This window comes from Larimichthys crocea, chromosome III (genome assembly GCF_000972845.2).
Source record: "Larimichthys crocea isolate SSNF chromosome III, L_crocea_2.0, whole genome shotgun sequence".
NCBI classification, from domain to species: domain Eukaryota; kingdom Metazoa; phylum Chordata; class Actinopteri; family Sciaenidae; genus Larimichthys; species Larimichthys crocea.
Window position 1 is genome coordinate 19,954,627 of NC_040013.1, and position 18,219 is coordinate 19,972,845.

General features: G+C 38.3%; 2 protein-coding genes across 2 annotated transcripts in view; both read right to left on the reverse strand.

Moving 5' to 3' along the window:
* Positions 1-10,343, reverse strand: part of bicc1a (BicC family RNA binding protein 1a) — a 51,220-nt gene extending 40,877 nt beyond the window's left edge. Inside the window, exon 1 of the mRNA XM_010731583.3 lies at positions 9,591-10,343. Coding sequence (XP_010729885.1) covers positions 9,591-9,783 — 193 coding nt within the window. The 5' untranslated portion in view covers positions 9,784-10,343. The remainder of the gene's footprint in view (positions 1-9,590) is intronic.
* Positions 10,344-11,296: 953 nt separating this feature from the next.
* LOC104919534 (ubiquitin-conjugating enzyme E2 D2) lies at positions 11,297-14,406 on the reverse strand. The gene is made up of 7 exons (XM_010731581.3): positions 14,230-14,406; positions 13,765-13,828; positions 13,653-13,684; positions 13,278-13,355; positions 12,943-13,048; positions 12,283-12,376; positions 11,297-12,209 (listed from the first exon to the last, which is right to left on the reverse strand). Exons 1-7 carry the CDS (start codon positions 14,251-14,253, stop codon positions 12,164-12,166), a joined length of 444 nt encoding a protein of 147 aa, XP_010729883.1. The 5' UTR covers positions 14,254-14,406; the 3' UTR covers positions 11,297-12,163.
* Between the last annotated feature and the right edge of the window lie 3,813 nt (positions 14,407-18,219).

The window sequence follows — 18,219 nt, forward strand, 5'->3', positions numbered from 1 at the left end:
TCAAAGCACTTGATCACATTGCGACAACCGTGTAAATCCAGTGTTGCAATAAAGCAAATTGGTTCAATGATTTGCCCGTTAAAGCCTAGTATAATCACAGATATTAGAAGGAACAGTTACCTATTAGCTACAGCTATTACAATGTACATCTTTATAAATTGTAACATTGTAATAGTCTATAGTTACCACTATTCCTCATAGACAATACGCAATACACACACACACAGAGCCTGTCTAAAAAGGTAAATATCAAGCTTAGACTATAAAGAAAACATTTAGTACAATCAGTCAGGCTGTTTTTCAGTGATGGGGGCTGTTCTCATTAATCAAGCCTAAATGCCTCACTTCAAGGATAGGATGTCTCTATAAGTGTATCACCTTGCAGCTGACAAGTGGTTGGCAGGAATAGGGTTGACATTTAAATGAAAATAGGCAAAACCCAACACTTAAGCTTCCCAGTGAACCGCTTTGGCATACTTTCCCTACGTTGGCATCCAAACAAAAAGACTCTGGCACCCGAAAAACACATTAACTGCTTCTCCAGGACAACAGTGGTATCTAATCACAAAGTAAGGATTGGGGAAGGATACACATGAAGCAGAACCAGCTGTTTGCTTTATGTGATCTTTCATATCAACACTGCCAGAGAAGCACCCTGAGTTTTCAACGCAGACTTCTTTATCTCTGTTATTAATGCATTGTGACAGACAAATATGCCTCCAACTACTAACCCTGCTTTTGGGATGAAACTGTTATGCAATTTATCAATCATGCAAGATCATCTGTTGACTTAACGCTTGCGTCTAAAAATCACTTTGCACTTGCTATGGTCACTTGGAACGTAGTGGTGCGATGTGGTTTGCTCTGAAGTATGTGCAAAATCTTTCATCTTGGCACAACAGCTGGTTTCCTTACAAACGATATTTAACTGCCAATTTTATAAGGTAGCTAAGGTTTCATTAAAGGTTTTAATTGTCAGGAATTCAAACCCGATTTCTGATTTCTCTAATTATTGTCTGCATTTTTTCAGTTATAGTCATTACATGTACATACATTCTGTTATTACTTCTCTACATATTACTTCATTGTCAGTGGCATAGTCTGCCTTTCCCATCTGTATTCAAATTGCTTACCTCTGCACAAGGAAATGTCAGGAAATGATGCAGGCTGTCATTCTGCCCGAGCGTTTTTCTATTAGACTAATAGCGTTAGTCTATTAATTGATCAATCGCCAACTGTTTTGATGAAAGATGAAAGACTTAAATCTAAATTGACAAAATTCTCTGATTTTAGCTTCTCTAAAACTTGAATACTTTGTGATTTTTATAGCCAGGAACATTTGAGAAAATCATCTTAGACTTAAATAATAATCGACTTTTTCTTTTCTTTCTTATGGACCTAATCTGATAAATGAATAGAGAAAATGATTAACATACTAGATGAAATTGTAATCATTTTTGACTGTTCTTTATCAAAACTCTTGCGTTAGATTGACAAAGTGACATTACTGACAAAGCAATTGTTTGCTCAAAGTCACCAAACCAACCAGAATTGCAATCTGAAGGAACAACACTTGCTTTGCTATCACTTTTCTAGATTTGGTAATTGACGTTAATACCCATAAAACCGAACACCTGTCATTGCTGTTCTGTGCCGAGCAGTAGCCGCCCGCTGTATTCAAAAACTGCTCCTCTCTCCTCTCAACTCCTGCGGGGTTGCCAAGCAACTGTGCTATCAAATAAATGCAGTAAGTACCACACATTGCTTCCCGGCAGACAAAAATGAAAGCCAGCCAGAGAAACTAGACTCACTGACCCACAAGGTCACACAGATGAGACGTTCCAAAAATAATAACAACTAGTCAAAAACAGTTTATGCCACAGAATGTCACTAGAGCAAAGTCTATAAACAGAAAATCCAATATGACCTCACATTAACAGTTTTATTTACACACAGGCATCTTTGTAGTGGGATCATCCAGTCCAGGAAACAAGACATCTAGCATCAAGCTGTTGTTGGTAACATGTTTGGGTTATCGTCTCGCCCTTTATCTCTCTCCTTGTGTGAACACTGCCAAGTGATTACACAACACAACATTCCTGGTGCCTGGTATCTACTGTGATAGATCCCCCACGGAGCATAGGGAGTCAGTCTCACTTAACAGGCCGAGAGTTGCACTGTAAACATAACATTGTACTATTGGGAAATCACTGACATTTTACATCCACCAGCTTTTCAATATGTGCAGGATTTTAGGGATGGCATTTATTTCCTCGATTACTGTACTTTATTGTACTGTACCGTTATCTCCACTGTCCAATCAGAGTAGTGTTATGCATAACAGACCAGCTCTAAGGAAATGAACATAATCCAGTTAGGGTGTTTTATGAATTTCCTGCTCTTGGACTAACTTAAACAAATGAGTTTTCCTTTTCTTCTCCCCTCCCTCCCCACACCGTTTCTCTTTTGTTCCAAGTGGAGAATATTCTGGAAAAGGCCAGAAACTAGATGAAAAAGGTCCTCTTAAAAAATGCTTTCTCTCCAATCAAGGCAAGTGGAGAAAAGGCAGATTGTACTGGATGTTGAATGAGGAGAGAGAACAACAAACCAAAACCCGAGGTTCTCCAAAGATAAACACTGAAAGCTCTTGGGGGGAGTGGTTAAGGGCTGGGTGGTGTGCATGTGTGTGTGTGTTTTCTGCATGTATGTGTGTGGTGAGCGCACACGCGTGCGGAATAAGTCAGGGGTGCCCCCCCCGCACGCACACACACACACAAGAAACATTTCTAAAATAGCAACCGCAAACCAGACAGAATGTAAATCTGCACTTTGAAAAGGGTTGAAGAAAAAGATCTTTGAGGGACGTAGAAAAACAGGTATTCATTTCAGCCCATTTACAGTTCCAGCAGCATAGAAATGGGTCACAGCACTCCAACTCCACTCGGACTGTTGAAATAGGACTCCCGGTTTTATTTTCTTGAGTAATGAATTACAGGTTTTTCCACCGGCTGAAGCTCAATTATATTACAGCTCCTGAAAGCTTCATCATGCCCAGGATGAAGGAATTCGACGCGTAAGCAAAGACGAATAGAATTGTTTAATTGTATCAGCATGTTTCAGTAAAAATCTGAGAGAGAGAGAAGTGAGGTAGCAAGAGAAAACTGAGCAAAGCCCAGCGATGAGCAAAATTCAGCAGTTAAACCATTTCAATTACAAACTGAATGTTCATGGTGATGATGGTGATTTGTTTCCCATGTTGCTGGGATTAATTCAGCGCCTCAGGTGGAGAGAGTTTATCGGTGTGGGTGTCCATAATTTGTGTACATGGTGGAGGTAAAAAATAATTGCACTTAACATTAAGCAGACATATAACAGCACGTAACATGCCGTTATTGACCAATCGGAATCAAGTATTCAACAAAGCAGTGTAATAAACCTCTTTAATCCAACACTTATTTTCCCTACATCCCTGTCCTAATTAGGGTGGTCAGGAGAGTCAACAGGTCAGCGGTATATGCCACATAAAAATGGTATACATCATCTGAAGGCTGGGAACCTGTAGTTAATCTGAGATACAGCTCAGCAGTGTCTGTGTTTCTAGTTATTAATGTGCAATACATATTAAGATTTGTTTAGGTAAGATTAGAGCATAGCACATTATGACTGAAGTATATGATATGCTCTATTGCTCTACTGTTTCATAAGTTGTTTTTGGGTTGATGCCAGTAGTTTAATATGACCCATTTATTACCTGCGGTCAAAATTCACTTATTATACTAGAGGTCACAACAGGTCATTTTACACAGTCTAAATTTTCAATAAATTGTTTCACTATGATGAAATGGCTACTATGGAGACTAACATCATTACACATAAATACAACTAGGATCATCGAAACCACAAGATTCTCAGCTTCCCAGTCGTATCCGATATATGGAATTTCAGCACTGTTTAGAGACTCCAGCATGCAAGAAAATTCAAAATAATGAACCATGACAATAACATATTTATACCGCATACAAAAAACTTGCCAACGCTGCATTGCATTAGCATAATATGTCTGTTAAGGGGAGACTTGCGGGTACCAATGAAGCCCATTTTCATTCATGGTCCAAATTTTGACCCCTTCACAATAGTCTGCTCTGAAAGCCCGGTGGCTAAGGATGTCTGCGTCCGTGCAGAAAGGAGGAGGTTAGTTTAAGCCATGCAGCATCCATTCCTTCTCTACTGCCCCTATGTATTAATTATGACAGTAGATAAACAAGAATATATACAGTCAATACTACCTGTACAACAGAACAATCCTACATTTCCTTCAAACTTACAATTCACAGGTCAGTGTTCAATAAGGAAATCTTCCTCACGGACGTGAATTAATCTTTGTTGAAATGAATCCAAAGTAAGAACAGTTTTCGTTTGGGCACATTTACAACCCGATCACACATTTTGCACAGAATCCATGTAGAATCTGGTTTAAACATCATAATATCTCCAAATGACAGATGACAGATTCATCTGAGGGAATGAACAATTTTCACATCTCGACACAAGAAAGGGATTTTCCTCTCCGGTGCTGGCTCTATCTATTGTTTTCCACTATTCACTGCATTTTTTCCAAAGGGTGGTGGTCTGTGTATGGTTTTTCTCAAAGTTCCCAGCGTCTCCATCTTTACTTTCACTTTAGACTACTCAACTACAATGGCAATATACGACCTAGGAGCTGAAAGCAAAAAGAAAACCAAAAACAAACTCGATGTATGATTATATACAATCAATTCTGTAGCCCTACTATCAGCAACAAAAGACTGAAGTACTGCAAGTTGTTGTTTTCAGCAACATCTTTGTCTGTCTTTGGGTTTGGTTAGGTTAGAAGGTTAGAGTGAGGATTGTGTTGTAGTGTAAGGATAAAAACCAGGGAAAGTCCAACAAGTCTTCAGTGAATCCAATGGAAGCTGGAACAACAGAGCAGTGTTCAAATGCTCAAGAGGGAGAAATAGAGGGGGGAAAAAAGAGAGGGAGAGAAGAGAAAGCCTGCAGCACATTCCCCACAAGACACTCACTTCCTGTCTGTGAGTCTTACTCAGCACCCAGGAGGAAGAGGAGGCTGAAGCCCTCACACACACACACTTCCCTCATTATGTGGGTATAAAAGCCTGAGAAATCATTTTCTAAACAATAAAAATGGAAAAATATAATAAGCACATTTGCACCAGAGGCCATTTTCCTTTCTTAGAGGAAGAGTTTCCACTGGCCTCCAGAATAATACATTCTTATTCTGCAGCTTACAAATGAAGCTGTGCGTGAGAAAACATTTCAACACGTCTTCTGGTATTAGCATCCTCTGCACGAAGGATAAGTAGCTGTATGTGTTATATAATATACTGACAACATCATCACTACAGTACATAGTGAAAATACCTGTGAAAACCCTTCTATGTTCTCATTGCCACATGCAACAGCTTTTTTCCGTTCTGAGACAACACTACCCAATAATAGTCTGTGGTTTAGGAGCAGGAAAACAAATTAGTTCAATGAAGAAAATGATTCACTTAGCCTAATTGTAGGTTGTTGTTGCAGCTACTCAGCAAACATGTTGTTACCATGTATGCACACACAGGCCCACCAGAAGGCTATGCTCAGTCACAAACACCACCAAACTCGCATCACTATTAGTCTGAGCTGGGAAACCCACAGCCAGAGCTCTTCACTCAGTAGAATACCTCTGTGATGTACGCTCAAAAGAACCCATGGAAAACCTTGTTGCACATGCACACACTTAATTTGGCCAATCTGGGTTTGGAGAAAATGTTACTCCTTTCCCACACTTGCCCCCCTGGTCTCTTAACTTCATAATGAATGCAAAGAAAAGACGGCACAAAAGTTCTACACTGTTCGGTGCACACATAAAACTATCTTTCAAGCTTTCATGACTGTGTCAAGATCTCCAAGCCATTAACTTGGGAGTTCTATTGCAGGGTGCCAACAGTACAACAGTTAAACCCAGATGGATGTTAGGGTGAGATTCTGTTGTCACTTTACACTCTGTTTACTGATCTAAGCCCAGGAACCCGTGTCCCCTGCCAATGTGAGAGACAGTAAACTTGTAATTGCTTAGCAGTTAACAATTTCCATTTTCTCCTGATGCAAATTGTGCCAGGACAGGGGAGTAAAATACGGCTGGTTCAAATAAAGCGTAGCTTAAGTGTGTATGCTGGGACTTTGCTTCAGTGTGGAGACAAGGTAGTGAGTCACTAACACATATTTTAATGGGCACAGAGTGCTTCTGGGTCATTTTTATTCTCCAGAATAAAATGCAATTTATGCAAACCCTCACTAAAAGGCTCTTCCCCAGTATGATACCCCACTCTGATCCTTTTCCTGCAGTCTCTGAGTACAGCCAGGTTTATAATTAGAAAAACATTTTCAAATTCATGATTAAAAGCCAATAACAATTGCCGTTATGGCCCTAGGCTTCAGACACATTGAGGTAAATGCACTTTCTCTGCTGATATCTTAAAAAGACTGTGATAGTCTGTCTGCCCTATCTATCAACCAATGACTGAGGAATGAAATAGATCAAATAAAATAATAAAAAAGATAGTTTGGTGAAATGAAATTAACATTAATAACATTAATTTATGATGAGATATTTCTAACTTCCTATTTCAGACAGGAAAATATTTCACATGCACATATAAAAAGGTATAAATATCCATTCATTAAAAAATAATTTATGCACTTTGCTGCCTGTCCTAAAAACTTTTGGCCGTAAAAATGTGTCCACTTCTTTAAGCATTGTATTTGATTCACAGCTCTGTCACTTAAATTGTCCAAAGTCTTAGTCATGACGTCAATGACAAAAAACATGGCAAAACACACAGCAAACACACACAGACACAGTGTCAGGCTCATTGCACTGCAGCTAATGCATCACACTACAATCACAAATCACACCCATTATGTAGCTTCTTATCTAAATAAAGTCAACATCAAGACAGCAAAGCAAAGGGAACTGATCAGTACTGAAGTATTCAGACACAAAACAAACAATCACAAGTTGAGTATGTGCACCACATAAATGAGATTTGATCAATACAGCCTGGTCATCATTTATTGGATGAAAATGAAATTGAACTGCAACATTTTTTATTTTATTTTATCCATTTGTCAAAAAAAAAGAGTGTTAAATCCTAAACATATTCATGCTGTAATAAGTTAGTGACTATTTTGATCACAATAAATCGATTGTTAGACATTTCTACAGCAAAACTGGCAATACTCTGTAATTTGATTTATGAATTTATCAGTTCAGATTTATCCACCATTTGAAAATACAAACAAACAAACAAACAAACGAACAATTTCCCTGTCTTATGAAAAACCTCTCGTGTATGTGTTGGGTAGAAATGCCTTAAGTCATACATAGTATACAAGCAAGCATCAATAGATCAAATGAAGTATAATATAATATAAATGTCTGGTTCCTCAGCTAACATCTCACAGTATTTCATTTAAAAATTGGCAACTCACATAATAATTCATAAAAAACATGGTTGTGAAGATGTTTCCAAAGCATTTTAAGAGTTTAAGATAATTTATGTCCGTCTGGAGACATGACACCTTTGATATTCATCAATTAGGAACCAGCTCATAACTGAAGCCCCCCCTAAAATGCAAACTAGTGGTGGATTTGGCAGAAAAGCTGAGATGATGAGTTATTGGTTTTAAAGTCATCACAGCATTATTCGACCCCGTGGCTCTTTGCCGAGTGTCCAGCGCACTTAATTTTCCAGAAGCCGGAGATACTGTCACAGACAATAAAACAAAGAGTAAAAATATACTGGAGTTCCCATAAAATGATTTCATTACAGTCCAAACAGAACATGATGTACCACGTCAAAGTCTACAGCTTATCCAGTCAAAACACAGCCAGATGTTATAATGCTCTGACCCAACTGGATGAGACTAAGAGAGATACACCTTTGGAGGAAGAGGAAAGAGGGGATGGGAATCTAGAAATAAATCTAGACCATGATGCTAGTAGTAGCAGTAGTAGTAATTAATGACTCATAACAGATTATATGACTGTGTCATATTTAAGACCAAACAAGTTGCATATGATGCAACCAGAGATCTTGGCCTCTTCAAGACCAGAGGTCAAAGGTATAAGCAACCTACAACTGACCAGAAACACAAGTCGAACCCATCAGCCATTCCTATTCTACAATCCAGCTACAATGTCAACATGAGCAATGTCAGCCATGACGTCATGATGCAGCAACTGGGAAACAAGATGTTGGCAGACGGGCGTGCAAGACCAAACTAACAAACTGTGAAGTCCAAGTAGACTGAATAGATCATACATAACGCATACAGACGCACAAACAAAACACATTTAGGCACAGTGCGAGACGTGGCGTATGGTATGTCCGGGACACTCAGATTTAGGGCCGGCCTCTGGTTAAGTTGTTTTCCTGGAAGGGTTAGGGATGACATGGAGCTTTGAGGAATGTACAGAGGAGCAAGGCAGCAACCGGGACATTCTCAAGGGGAACTACGTTTGCGCGCGTGTCTGTGTGTGTTAGGATAAACTTAACACAGCTATACTCGTTGGCAATGTGGAAGCACTTAATGTCATACTTGGTTTAATTACAGTACGACTATGAGTGATAATGTTCCTCCTAAGGTCCTGTTTGTCTTCTCCTTACTGGAAGTCTTGATAAAGAAACCAGCCCACTTACCTAAGGCACTAATAGTCCACATGAAATGTGTTTTGAAATGTGTGATACATGACCTCAACCAGAGACTGTCCAGCCCAGTCTTTATGAGTCTGTCATCACTTGTTGAACTGTTCACTGTCACTTGTACTTCATTAAAGGTGACATCATAGAGGGAAATTATTTTATCGCCACAACAACATACACCATGACACCACCCCCACAGGAAAAGTCAGCATGATAAGTGTCTAAATGATTTTTTTTTTCTTACTAAGATGATCTACTCTCAGTCAGTGTCAGTTCTGTGTGTTTCTTTGTGAGAGTAAGAAAACTGCATGTTCAGGTCAACTTTAGTTTAGTCTAAAAACAAATGCACACCATGGGAGTTTGTGTAGCGACAGCTTGTGGTCGGTGCATGTTACTACATCCAACAGCACAGCACGACATCATTCCTCTTGCTGTATCTCTGACCTCTTAACCTTCTGTTCAAAACTTTAGTTTCTGGTGTATTACACGCCTGCATGAGTCAGTTTATTCCTGTACTCCATATTGACTTTTCTGTTCTTTTATAAACGTGGTGGGCGCTTAATTGAAAGTCCAAAGCTAAATTGGACTTAATTGACTTAATTGATTCGTTCCGCATCACGCACGCGACACGCTTAAGCTTCCTAACAACGAGTTTTAAAAACGTAAAGTTACCTAAAGTGGTTATTATGTCCTCAAAGTGTCTTTTTATGCGTCTAGAATAAACAAAGGGCCGCAACAACCACAGGCTACAATTACACGAGATGAAACGTGGACAGGATATAAGTTAAAAATGTGAAAATACTTCAATTTTACCACTAACTTAACTTTTTTATTTTATTTTATTACCTAATAACATGATTTCCAACTTCTTTCGGTCCACTCGAAACCTCTCCTCAGTCCACTCCGGATCTGGAAGCGGATGAGGTCCGCTCAAATCCTCCTCTGATCCCGGGAGAGGAGAGTCGGTACTTCTCTCGCTGTTGGAGCCATGGTCCGACTGCTGCAAGTATCCGCTTAAAGAGTCGCACTGAGCAGCCATTGCGCTGCGCAGCAACTTCTCCAGTGGCCACTGCGTTTTTTTTTTTTGTTTTTTGTCTTTTTTTTTTTTGTTTGTTTTTAATTCAAAGTAAAAGTTGAGCTGAAGCGAAGCAGTTGAACTTCTGTTAACTTTTTCCTTTCTTTTATTCCGTCACTTCGCCGAGTTGTGCGAGCTCATGGCAGCGCAGCTGAGACCTTCCTCTGCAGTTTGTTCAAGCCTCTCCGTTTTCCCCCATCCAGGCAGACTCTCCTCTAAAAATAAGCAGGAGCACGCTCCTTCCACTCGGTAGGCCTATGGTTTGTCTGCAGAGTTAACGGAGCTCCGAGCAGCACACAGAAAAAAAACATACCAACCAACTGCTCAGGAAAGTTTCACGTGTCATCCTGAAAAAAAAAAGAAAGAAAGAAAGAAAAAAAAAACGGGACTCCTCCCAGAAATACTTTTTTGGAGCATCTACCTCCCCCTGGACTTGTGAAGGTTTCCAAACGAAATGCACTTTTATGTCTCATTTATGGAAAGCTGCTGAGGGGTTATAGCCAATTATAGCAACAGACACACACACAAAAAAACATTGCTGAAAATTATATTACACAGTCAATTTAATGGCACTAGATATGAAAGTAAAGTCACTACAAATGATTGAGCACAAGGAACTTCACTTGAGTATTTCTCAGTCAGGCCCCCGTGCAACCAGTTTATTGGCTTATAGAGGAAACACTACACATCCTGAGAGAGTGGGTAACGGGAAGCAATACAGGAAAGAGAAAACAAAACAAATGTGGAGCAAGCCTAGATTAAATACATCTGGTCGATCAAGTAAAGATCCTGTGTGTGCGCTGAAGCAGAATAAAGTAATACAGAACCAGGAGGTATGATAGAGTTCACTAAACCCAGTAATGTACACAATAAATTTTAAAAGCCCTTATGAAAATAATATTATGGCGCCAATCTCATGCTGTGGCCAGGAAATGATTAATGACAGTTTCCATTTACTTATAGCCTTGTTGTAAATGTTACATTTACATTTTTATGGTTTTTAGCTCAACTTGTTTCTGTTAACAATTCAAAAACCTTTTTGTATTCTTGTGATTTGTCCTCCATGAGGCCAAGAGTTGGTTCATTATTCTGAATATGTACATAAACTCATGTCTCATTTTCCAGCTTTAAACTTCAGATAACCCCACGTCGACACCCATAGTTTGACAGCTGGAACTTTCTTCACAAAGCAAATTAACAACAGTGCTGCAGTACCACGACTCTTAGTCCACTTCTTGCTCTTTTGGTGTGAAAACTTCCATCATCAATCACCAGGAATCACAACAGTCTTTCTTCTGGCAGGTTATAAAAGAGTTTAACAAATAACCGTTTACTAAAACGTTTTTATTAAATGCAACACAGACATGAATATGAAGCTGTCCAGGAGGGAAACTGCCTTATGGAAAAGGCTTAGGCAGCAAAAAGTAAAGGCTACCACCTAGTGGCCATGTGAATGATAGAATAAAGAGTAAACTCATTTGTTGGTTATAGAAATATACTGTATGCAGAAGCAAACATTTTATTCCAAAGCTAGTTTAGAACTACATGTGTACCAAGAAGCAACTTACAATTCACTTTTTGATTAATATTTTTAATGTAAAATGATAAAAAAATAAATTCAGTATAGTCTTGTACAATCTATTAAAAGGAAAATACAATCAGCCCATCTCACCACAACTAATAATAACAATAATAATGATAATAGTAATGCCAATTTAAGGGAAAAATAAAATAACCTCTTCATCATGAGACATCACTGTGTGCAGTACAGACCATCAATGTGCCTGCTAGGAAGCCAATCCTAACATGTAGCATACCAAAATGACGGGGAGAAACTCAGCTAAAAGCCTCTACCAAGCATTGCCTCCCAGGCAAAACACAATTCGAAACCCAAGCGATTATATGGGCATGTAACAAAAACACAAAAACAGCGCATGTCCACTTCAGTGCCTCACCACTTCAAGCAAACCACACAAACATGATGTCATATGAAAGCAGAGATTCGGCGGGCTAGCTACCAAAGAGTAGCCCAAAAAAAAAGAAAAAAAGATAAATGATAAAGTATGTCTTGTGGTTTTTATTAAAGTTTTATTCCAGCTCAAAAAAAAAAAAAAATGCTGCTAATGTCTACTCGTGTCTACTTTTTCTGCCTCCCGTCCCGAAATGAAATGAGGCAGAAAAAGTAGACCTTGTGATGAAGAGGATAAAAACAGGTAAGTCAAGTAAAGTCAGAGTAGAGAAAGTGCCTCAAGCGAGAAAAAAACACCTCAGCTAGAACCAGAGTGGATGAGCAGGTCAAACAGTACTGTCAGATTTTGAGGCGTTAAGGAATGCGTCACCATCTTCACATCGCATACCTGGCAGTCCATTCTCTGGCAAGATCGTTGTACCTGACGAGTAAAGAGAGTTAGGAAAGGTTTCTATAGAATAGTTAACTGATCAGTTTTAAACTTTTGCACTCACTTTTGTCTGTCAGATTTGTAGATGCGTGCAATGTCTGGGACGAGCGGGTCTTCCGGATTTGGGTCGCACAGCAAAGAGCAAATGGATAACAACACTGAAACGATAAAGAAGAGAAATCTATTTGCACGAAGGTTTCAATTTAAAAAAAACAACTTATTCAGCTTCTTAGCTCGTTCTCCGCACACCAATTTAAATACAAATGGAAGGGCTTTGATTTCATGCAACTCGTTTTAAGAATCGCATTAGTTAATATGCTTTAATAGATAGATAGATAGATAGATAGATAGATAGATAGATAGATAGATAGATAGATAGATAGATAGATAGATACACTACTTTCAAATATTTTATACCCTTTTCTTCCAGTTATACAACACAAACTCTGCAATTTCAAAAAGTGCCAAACGTAGAGAGCTTAATTTTTGGATAATCAGCCCTGAAAATCCTGTCACCTGTGCCCATAGAGGCTGGAAATCATTCATTTGGAAGAATCCAGATTTGTGGATTGGTTCACCCAAAGGGCTTCACTGCTTTGCTAACATACCCATTACTGACATTCCCTCCCAATATTATGTTTTGCCCCAATCACCTAATACTTAAAACAAATCTCTATTTCCTGAATTTGAAGCGCTTTAATGGCAACATGTAGATCTTAGTTACCTTTCGATATCGTGAGTGCTGGTGACCACTGTGACCTCAAGATGTCAAGGCAGATGCTACCATTGCTGTTTATGTTTGGGTGATAGATTTTCGTCGTAAAGGCAACCTACAAAAAAAACAAACAAAGCAGTAATAAGTGATAATAACCCGTTTTTCTGAGTGGATGACGGAGGCCTCCGTGAGGTCTCTGTCAAAGTACCATTAATATTCTGAATAGGTTTACATAACGAGTCATTGATTTATGTTCTCTATTAAAACAAAGGAAAATGGGTGAAACATGCCCGTTATAACAAGGTAATGTAATTCTGAGGTAAAAAAAATAAATAAAAGCTCACCTTTGGAGGTTTGAAGGGATAGTCAGTGGGGAAATGGACAGAAAGGAAGAAAATGCCTCCATGATATGGGCTGTCATTCTGAAACAGAGAGGTAAATCATTGTTAAATCATCCCGTATGAGACAGACTATTAAGCCACACAGTTACATTTGACTTTCATACGTTTGTTCATTTGTTTAAATTAAGACACTGCCCTTTTTTTTTTTCTTCTTTTGTCTCAGTAATGCCATGTGAAGCACATTGAAGGACAGAGTGTGCCAGTCAATGCTCTCCACACAGAAGAGAAAGGCTTGTAAAGTCATCATAAAAACACTATTGTCTAGGAGATCCAGAAGCAAGCAAGCAAAAAAAAAAAACTAATCCAGAAAAAGCTCACCGGTCCCGTGATGGTAGCTTGCCAGTGAAACACTAAAAAAAAAGAAGAAACAAAGATTGTAAGATAATAAAACAACAGATTACAGGATTATTCATGTTAATGTGACACTCACAGTCCTCTCCGACAGGTCCAGCTGAGCATGAAGCTGGGGGATCTTTCTGCAAGTCATTTAACTCCTGCACAAGGAAACACTTTCAGTTTCTATTTCGCGATGCACCGAGCTATATTACTTATACTTTAAAGAAAACACTGTGCTACATAGTTTAGTATAAGACACGTGAAATCAATGTAATGTATTTAAAAAACATCACGCTTTAAAGTTGGTCGCTCGTTTTCTAGGCCGAAGTTGCTCAGCTAAGCTAACAGTCTTCAGGTCGCTGCTGACATAAACACAGACACTTTCTGGCAGTGAGTTTTGTTGTTGTTGATTAATTACGAAGCGTTAAAAACGTTTGAGAGACATTTGACACGTTGATTTGTCGAGCAAACGAAACACTGAGATGACAAACGTCAGCTAACGCTCACAGCGACGTTTCCGCATAGCTCAGACACTTCACACACGTTACGTTACTCTTACCTTGTGTATTCTCTTCAGAGCCATGTCTTGTGTCCGTGTTTTCCTCTGACAGCTGCCTGACTGTCTGACTTTGTGACTTTCTGTCGTTCGTGTTGACAAACTAAATATTTTCTTTTGTTTCCGCGTTTTTATTCGAAGACCGAGGGGTGACGCGGTGCATTGTGGGAGCCCTGTGTGTGGCAGTTGTTTTGGTCGAGATTCTTAAAGGGACAGTGCACCGAAAAAAAACAACAAATATTTATTAACACTTATGCATTTCAACTTGAACTTTATTTATTTATATAGCGCCTTTCATACAGAACTGTAGCCCAAAGTGCTTCACAGAGCAGAGTAAAAACAGGAATAGACAACAGTTCTTAAGTTAAAAGAGCAGTTGCATGAAAAACTAGAGATTAAAAGAAGAGCAAAAAGCATAAAACTACAACAACGAAACAAATAAAAAGAAAAATTAAGACCTATAGGGTAAAAAGCACAATTTAGGAATAGTTTCAGTAGAGATAAGTAACAGGGATTGATCAGGACCTTAAAAACTCAGCAGTGAATGGCCAGGCACCTTAGGTAAAAGCTAAAGGCTAAAGAGGTATGTCTTAAGTTGTTTTTTTAAAAATGTCCTCCATTTGAATTACATGGTCCTAATATAAATCAAATTAAATCAAATCAGATTTTATTTGTATAGCCCAAAGTCACAAAGTACATTTGCCTCAGAGGGCTTTACAATCTGTACAGGGAGTGCCACCCTCTGTCCTTAGACCCTTGGTTCAAGCGACGAAAAACTTGCCACAAAAACCCTTTAACAGGGAAAAAAGGTGGAAAAAACCTCAGGAAGAGCCACAGAGGAGAGATCCCTCTCCTAGGATGGACAGATGTGCAATAGATGTCACGTGTGCAAATCGATACAAACATAGTGTACAATTGCAATGAATGATAAAATGACAATGAATTACAATGAATGATAAAATGATTACAGTAGCAGTGGAACTTGAGATAGTCAAGTTCAAGTAGTTCAACTAGTCAAGTAATCATAAACTAACTATAAACTGTAATGGAGGTATGGTAGCAATAATGACAGTAATAATATGTGTAGTGGACGTCGTGCAGGACCACAGCAGCAGCCACGATCCACGAGAACCTGCTGGACGATAGAACCTATAAATTCACTAACAAACTTAATGTGAAGCAAGTTATAAGATTTATGTAATAGTACTAATAAACTCAAAATGACTGCATTAATTTTCACTGTTTGGTTCGGGCAAACAAATTGGCTTTATTAACATTAAATGCATAAACCTGGCTACTACTACACCACTGTATAGTGGAATCACATTGAGTTTATTTGTACTATTACATAAATCTTATTACTTGCTTCACATTAAGTTTATTAGTTAATTCATATTAAACCTATGTCATTCAAATGGATGGAAATTTTCTATGTGATTGAAATGCATTTTGGCCCCAAAACTTTTTGGAGTGTGGGCACAGTTACTGACGTTTAAACCACTAACCCACTGTTAATATTTCAATAAGCACTTGATTTTAATATAATACATTTTAGAACAAAACTTTAAACCAAATGGACCACAAAAAGACAATTATGACTAATAGCAGAGATGTCCAAAGTACGGCCCGGGGGCCAATCGGAATCAGAATCAAGTTTATTGCCAAGTAGGTTTGCACTTACAAGGAATTTGACTTGGTATAGTTGGCGCAGAATAAACATTAAGTAAAAAAATATAAAAATATAGGAAGTTAAAAAAACAAGTATTAATATTTAAACAATATAAATATATATACAATATCAGAACAGAAAAACTACAACTGATCTATATATGGCCTTTATGAATTTATATTATTTTGGCAGCCAGAGTTTTTCTAACATACTTGGAAGGAGGGGGTGAGACGTGGGAGAGTATTCATTTGGTTGCAATCTGCGACTCCACTGCTAGGTGCAACTAAATCCTACACACTGGACCTTTAAAGATGACTTTGCTAAAGCTGTTATGTTTTTATTATTAAAATGAGGAAATATGTAACTGAAGTGTGTGATCTATAGCCTATAACCCTTTCCTAAATTGGTTGAATATGGACTTAGTCCAGTGTTCATTGCATTTAAAGCATTAGAGACAGTGGCATTCTGTTGAATGAGTTGCCCTAACATCACTGTTATGACTAATGTCTGGCACTCTGGTGATTAAAGCCACACAGTAAAAGTATTGAATAACTTGATCTAATGTTGCTTTGGGGAAAGGGTTCTTGACAATGAAAAATGGTTGTAACTGTCCTCCTGCACTGGGGAACATTATGAGGGGTTGAGGTGAGGGAAGATGGATGGATCATGTCGTCATTAGCATGAAATTAAGCAAAAACAACATTTGAAAACATGAAACTTGATTCTAAATGTGTGAAATTAAATCACGAGCACACAGACAATTTTGCTAAAAAAGAAATAAAGGTAGTAGATAATAATAGTACAGAACAGTAATAAAGATTTAATAAGGGAAATAAAATTTCAGCAGAGAATATAATCAACCAAAAGCACACAATTATAAAAAAGTCTTTAATTTAGATTTGAAAGTGGCTAAAGCTGACTTGCATTTAGGAAGCTGATTCATTCTGTATGCAGCATATTAACTTAATCCAACACAGTGTTTGGTTTTGACTCGAGGCACTTCTAGCTGACTGCTTCCTAAAGATCTAAAGGGGCCACTAGGTTTTTATTCATCAAGCATATCAGAGATGTATTTTAGCCCTAAGCTATTAAGTGATTTATAAACTAATAGCAGAATTTTAAAATCTGTTCTATAACTGCCTGCAGAACAACGTATGAATGCATCTTGCAGCAGCATCCTGAATTGGTCTGCTGGGATCTAGTGGTCTGCTGGAAAAAGCAAACAAGCGTTGTTAAAGTCCACCATGCTGAGATGAATGCATGGACGATTTCCTGGAAAACATCTAATATTTGCTATTTGTAGATGATGAAAGGCTGACGCAATTAATGCGTTGATGTGGCTGTTGAAGCGTAAATCTAATTCCATTGTAACACCAACATTTCTCACTCTGACTTTAGTCTCGTCGTCCAGTGATATCCACAATGTGAGTTTAGAATAATCTGCAGGATGCCAAAAAACTTCACTTTTATGATGCTGTTGAACTGAATAAAAGGAACCTTTTTCACACAGTTTGGGATGGATGTGTTTAGTATGGAAAGATCTAGGTTGCAGGCAACATTAAGTGACTTTGGAAAACTATCTACGGCAGTGGTGACCCATTTACCACACATCCAGTTTAAAAAAAGCTATGCCACACAAACAGGTGATGATGATAAATGATGAGGAAAATAATGCAAAGAAAGGATGAAATATGGACATCTGCTGAGTTAGCATCCTCCAAGACTGTAACAGCTGTTGTTGTTTGGCTTAGTAACCTATTATACATTTTATTGCACATAATAGTTATACATTGTTGTAATTCTGTTGGACTAAGTTCATGTTACAGAGAGCAAAGGGTAAGGGAAGACAGAAGATAGATAAATGTACTCATACAGTATATAGGGAGAACTGGCATACCTGTCATCATGACAGATGACATGACATTTCACGCCTGAACTGCTGCATACGTCAAAGCCACAGATTGCAGCAAATTAAGAGGTTTTCTATTTATGTATTTGTCTATTTATTTCTGCAACACTGGATGCATTGAATCACAGCTAATGCATAATATTCTCTTATATCTGCAGTCAGTGTCTGATAGAGTTTTGTGGAAATTGGTGTAAAACACAAGCGCTGAATTTGAGTGGAACCCCTGAAGCAGGCAAAGAATTCATTTTCAGCTCCTCTGCATACCCACCACTACTTATTTTAATGACATAAATGCTAATCTGGTTTCTTTGGGTTTGAAATTCTGCTACGGTACTGTTAAAAAACAAATCAAAACATTATTATAGGATGATATCTTAGTAACACAGCTCAGAAGAAAAACCTTTTGACTAGTTCT

Coding starts and splice junctions, on each gene's coding strand:
- LOC104919534 (XM_010731581.3), bottom strand. CDS start 14,253: ATGGCTCTGAAGAGAATACACAAG. Junction 13,829..14,229: donor CTCTGAAGAGAATACACAAG/GTAAGAGTAACG, acceptor TTCCTTGTGCAG/GAGTTAAATGACTTGCAGAA. Junction 12,210..12,282: donor TACAAATCTGACAGACAAAA/GTGAGTGCAAAA, acceptor TTTACTCGTCAG/GTACAACGATCTTGCCAGAG.